At 44.3% G+C, this 5,871-nt stretch overlaps 1 protein-coding gene across 4 annotated transcripts in view; it reads right to left on the bottom strand.

Annotated features, from left to right (window-relative positions):
* The window catches only part of LOC139819573 (homeobox protein prospero), a 54,802-nt gene that overhangs the window by 26,650 nt on the left and 22,281 nt on the right, over nucleotides 1-5,871 (bottom strand). For 2 of the 4 annotated variants that reach the window (XM_071789034.1, XM_071789036.1), the window contains exon 4: nucleotides 784-943. In XM_071789034.1, coding sequence (XP_071645135.1) covers nucleotides 784-943 — 160 coding nt within the window. The remainder of the gene's footprint in view (nucleotides 1-783; nucleotides 944-5,871) is intronic. The other 2 variants (XM_071789035.1, XM_071789037.1) reach the window with 1 other exon arrangement.

The following is a 5,871-nucleotide window of genomic DNA, read 5'->3' as shown; positions in this document are numbered from 1 at the left end:
CTGAAAGTTTCGCGCCACCGTTAGCAGTCGTCGCAATTATACAGTACGAAGTGCATTATTAGCGAAATACAGATTGGCTTTACGGTAGTTTTACAACAAGAAACGTCATCGTGGAATGTCACGACATGCGGCATTCCGAATGATGATGAAATTTATGAAAAATGTAGTTCACAACTTTTCGCAAGTTCTCAATATGTACTTTTTATATTTAATTTCATTTACTCCAAATTATCTATTTTTATATGATACGAGAAAAGCATAATATTGCATAATTTATTAAAGTAATGCTAAATTAACTATTAATTGCACTATTGATTAATTATTAATTGAAGGCCCGCAACAGAAATGTCTACAATTTAAGAAATTGAGAAATCTAATGTAAATTTATTTTTCCCAATGTTGAGATTGATATGTTTATTTTGTTAAAAGGGTGGATTATAAATTATCTGGCATGTGCACCTTCAATTAACAATGTTATAAGTAGAATTTTATTTCGGTACTCAAACAGGCAATAAATATCTCACGCATATATACTTTTTATAGTAAAACGTGCAAACACAATTATATAGTTACAGTGAACCACAAAGACGCACGTGAAATATTTTATATAAACGTACGATAGGTACTAACACCGAAAGCTTATAATTTCGAATCGATCGATCGACGATCCGGCGTCACTCTATATTGGCGAAGATATACATGCTCGTCTTTTTCTCGATTCGCGAAACAATATCGGTCGGAAAATAAAATAAAATGCAGCGTGTGCGTGTTCGTGTTGCGCACCTGGGGACCCCATACCTCAATGTGGTTATTACGGTTGTAGTGAAGGTTGAGAACCCGATAGATTTCGGAGTCGCCACCGACTCGGAGATCCTCGACGTTCTTCACGCCCTCCGAAACTGCTTGTCTCGCGTATTTCTCCATTTGGATGTAGTAGAACTCCCTGAAACGAGACAGAAAAGTGCACAGTGGTTAGACAATTCATCAATCTGCGGTGTGTATTCAATACAATATGAATATGTATATATATATAATACGATTTGATGGATTAATATGAGCTTTAATATAAAGCATACTGTTCGATGTGCATACGTCGAGGTGACAATTAATAATAAATCTTTCTACGTCATCGCGGCTGATTCTTGTCTCGCCTGGCTTCTCCGCGACAGACAGCGACAACGCTAATGCGTCATCGATAATTAATTAAAGATCGATGCTAACAGTGATCTGACGTAAGCGGAAGGAGATGAAAAAAAAGGAGGAAGGGGACGACGCACATGGAGAGCCCTATGCGAAGCTCTCCTCGACGTTAAGCGGACAGACGCAAAGAGACGATGAAAAACCTATCGGCCACACTAAAGACACGATGCTTTCGCAGGTCTAGCTAGTGACGTATAATCAACGCGAAATTACGCAATCCCCTTCTATATTCGGTCCGCGGCAGGAAAAATCCCATCGTTCCCAAGTTACCTACCTTTACGTTCATTAATTAATGCGGAAAAACAAACGTGCCTCGTTAATTGATGTATAATTGATATAGGAACGGCGATCCGAGTTTTCGAACGAGGAAGCAGACGCGAAGGGTAGCCCTCTTTGCAAATGACGTGTGTGGAAGGAGAAGAAAAAATATGAAAAGTACGAATGCACTGCGTGCACCGAGGGAAATTATTTATACCAATTTCAGATTTCGTATTTTTTTTCGCAGTTATTTGGCGTCCTTGCGAATATTCCGTTTACAAGCTTCTGAAACGCTTTTTTGTGGAATCTCCAGTCTGTAATACCATTTACTTCTGCATGGTGTCCTTTCTTTAGAACTAGTGTTGGAATAAAAGAAAAGATTAAGCTGTACGATTCATAGTTCATAGTCAGTAAAAAATTTAAATTATATATATCCATATTTACATATATCCCGATAAACCATCGATCAAGTATCTTCTAGAATAAGTAACGCGGAATATAGTCAGCCGGATCCCCCAGGGATGCAGAAGTAGAATGATTTCAACAAGAGAGCGCATTTTGTACAAGTCATCATCGCTGAATATTTGACAAAGCAGCTGCTCCGTTGAGAGCAATTTTTTAAATTGCTTCCGCCTGGCGGATTGGAATCTCATTTACTAGAGAAAACGGGAAATAGACAATGGGATGTTTAGCGATCTAAGTTGGTAAGACATTTTTCAACGAGAATGTTAAGCCATTCAAATAAATTCCCAATTCTTGCTCACGAAGCTCCTGACTAGTTCGTTTTTCATAGCATGGTAGACATTGTTTTTATCCATCACGCTTGGAGATTGGGAAAGGTCAGGAAACTTTTCTCTTGCCGAAGAAAACAACGCGTTCTTCCGCAACGTTCACCCTATTCAAAGCCGCTGGAAAGAAAGAAACGGCAAGTAGACGAGAGCGCGGAGACGAGAGAGGTGAAATCTCTTCGTTCGATCATTCCGAATTGGTTTTACTGCCAATTAAGATAATTTCGCGTGCTCTTATCAGCAGTCAGTCGGAGAAAGTTATGCACGCGAGAAGAATCGAAAGAGGAGTTCCTCCATCATCCCTTCGCGCATATCCCGTCCCTCTTCATCTCCTCGAACCATCACCGACATCACCCATCGGCGAGCCGCCCTCCCTCCCCCCGCCGACTTCGCCCTATACATGTGTTACCTGCGCCTATAATCCTTACTCAACCACCCATCGACCGCATTCAAGCTCGTCGGATCGCCGAGTATAGGCGGAATGTGGCGGAGGTAGTGGTAGACTGCGTCGCTTACGTACCTACGTTAACGTCGTACATCCTGGCGCACACGCGATGCTTGTACGTATACATATACGTGCGACACACGTATGCACGTATCTACGAAGTGCCTAATTAAAACAGACACCCGCGGAGACATAGAGAGAGAGCGGGACGAGAGGACGAGAGACTGGACGCATAATGGGGTGCGCGAGGGCGCGAGGGAGACGGCGTTAGTTCCGTAGTCTGTTTGACAAAAAGCCCGAGTGCTAGAATTGCCACTCTTCGACCACCAAGTGCAGAGGATAAGAGCAACGGTGAGCGAGAGAAACCGTCGCGTCGGCGAGAGGGAAAGACACGGAGAGATGGATAGTGTGGATGATGGGTGAGGGCGAGAGCGTGTGCTGGAGGGTGAGCCACGGGATCATTCATTATAGTATTGTATAATTAGGATAATAATAAGCTCTCTTCAGGGTTTCCTTGCGCTCCGTTGCAACGGGACGATTCTCAAGCGCGGAAAGAAAGAGAGAAAGAGAAAGGAGAAAAAAAGCGCGGGAAAGGAAATATCAATAAGGAGAGGCAGAAGGGAGAAAGGCGTGAATCTCTGCAAGGGCGCTAATTATTATTAGTATTTAATTGCAATGTGCTTCGTCGGCCAAAAAGATAATGAAGAACATGTGGAGATCGCGACGTGGCAGATTTTTCGAAACAAACGTTTCTATTTGATCTCTCGTTTCATTTTCTCATTCATTAAGATAATTTAAAGCGAACTGTATTCACATTTGACTTTCTTATTATATGTTTATATTTGGAAATTTGGTTAAGGCATTTTATCTAAGAGATGTGATATTTAATTGGACAAATTACGGTTCACGCTTTTAAATGACTTTATCTTAAACGTGAGAGAGAAACAGAAAAGGCGCTAGACAAAACGGACACGGAGGTGTCGCATATTGAAGCAGTTAATGGTTAACGGCGTTTGTCGACGCGTTTGCCTCCTTCAACCGCGATCTCCATCGTTGTCAGTCGCTTTTTCAACTCGCCGCTTTTATGATGCGTTGCTCGTCGCATATGCGAAAGCACCAATTAAAAAGGGAACTCCCGAGCACTCGGAAGTGTGTTTTTTACAACCGCGTCATCCCGGTAATCATTCGGTCTATTCGCGATAAACAGTGCATGCGGGTCGACGTACTGATGAGAGGAAATTAAATTGGAAACAATAATCGATAATTTTCACGGTATTTTAGAAAATATCGCGATACGCGAAATTTAGCTTCTTTTCGGACAAGAAGAATCAATGAATTGAACATTGTACTTGTCATAGGTTGAGCGAGAAGCTTGTTAGAAATGTATAATGCAGACTCTATGTAGCGATAAATCATATTTTATTGCAACGAGAAGATGCTATTTTCTTTTTTTTTTTTTACAAAAGACCGACTCTCCGAATATCGTACGAGAAATTTGGAAATCAAAACTCGATCTTTTAAATCTTCCATCTAAATGTAAAAGATGTAAAAAGGGATGGAAATAAGAGACATATTTTATTCGAAGCGAGAACAAGATTTGCATCGCGACTTTAAGAAATAGGGCGGGCACGGACGGTGGCGAGAAGTCGTGTACGCCTTCTGCCGGTTTGCCAATATACACATTGCGGCGCGCGTCTTCTCGCCTTACAATCTCCCTCCTTCCGATCTCTATTCAAGGAACGTGCTTCTTAAGCCACCGAACCAGCCAGCCAAGCCCCTTTTAACGGTTACACCAAGTCGGTAGACGATCCGACAATAGCGAACGCCGCAGCCCTCGAAGACGCGACTTGACGCGCTGAACGTTTGAATCCCTAACCATCACGGTTTTCTTGGCGAAACTTTCCCACGGCGTTCCCCCTTACAGACGCTAGAAGAGACCTACGAGGCCATTGGCAAAAATCCGCAAAGGAAAGACCTTAGGAGACCTTTCTTCATACGATTCTCAACGTGACGATCCATATAATTTATACCGCAATAATTTATATCCGCCAAAGTTCTCAGCGCAGTTACATGAAATAATAATTAATAAACGCGTCTAGTCGACGCGCCGGTATTCGTCATACGATCATTTTGCGCGTATAAACCGCAATGTTGTCAGCTGATAAAGTAATCGTCGGCCGTAACCGCATCGCCGGCTACGAGTGGCGGAAGAAGCCATTAAAGAATTCGAGAGGAACTGCCACCGTCGTCGTCTACCGGCGCTCACGCTCTACTTTATCGTCGCGCGACGCGAGACAGGAGACAGGAGGTCACGAGGCGTGAAAGTGCGTGTAACGAGAGAGCATATTAAGCGTCCGCGCGTTAGAATTCGCGCGCGAGCGCGTCCGTGCGCGGGTGGCCGCGCGTGGTAGATGCGTGTCGCGTCTTCTCGCTCGTGCGTCGATGAGCGCGGCGCGGATGGATGAGCGACTATACGGCGCGTTTGCCCGCTCGGGCGTAAGCGTCCATTCAGAGGGCGCGTTCAAAAAGGTGTCGCGCAGGGTCTTGATGTTGCGCCGCGCGCGTGCACCCTTCTTAATTAGTAATTAGTAATTAACACTTTAATGCTGTCTGCACTCAGACCCGGCGCCGCGCCGACCTCGACTTTAAAGTCCTCGTCGATGGGGCACCGCGGAAAATTATGCGGCTAAAACGCAAGTCGACAAGTGATTACTGCCTACACACGCGCCGCTTCCTCCGCGAACGCGACACGCGGAGTTCTGAGGATCGTCAAGTACATCGATCGCTGCGCCCGAAGGGCGCGCGAGGCCATCCGGAGTGCCGCGTCGTTTTTCAAACAACATGTTTATTTGATGATGATCAAACGAGCAGTAAAATTGCTTTGTAAAATTACCTGCAAAGGTGGATCATTTCGTCAATACTGCGATTTCGTGTCGTTTCACATATTATATTACCTCTAGAATCTCGCCTTGATTTTATACGTTTTACAGCGAACGGGTTAACAAATAAACATCCTCGATGCTTTGGGGTACATAGTTTGTTCTCATCGGTATACGCGATTTCAACGTTACTCCGCGATATCGCGCGCGACCAAGAGTGGCGCCACTACTTGGAAAAGATCTCTCTCTCCCCCCATTCTCTCCCGCGGACACGCGTGTCCACGTCCCGCACCACGTGCGT

This window comes from Temnothorax longispinosus, chromosome 9 (assembly GCF_030848805.1).
Source record: "Temnothorax longispinosus isolate EJ_2023e chromosome 9, Tlon_JGU_v1, whole genome shotgun sequence".
NCBI classification, from domain to species: Eukaryota; Metazoa; Arthropoda; class Insecta; order Hymenoptera; family Formicidae; genus Temnothorax; species Temnothorax longispinosus.
The sequence above is the reverse complement of the archived record's forward strand: the minus strand, read 5'-3'. Positions and strand labels throughout refer to the sequence as shown.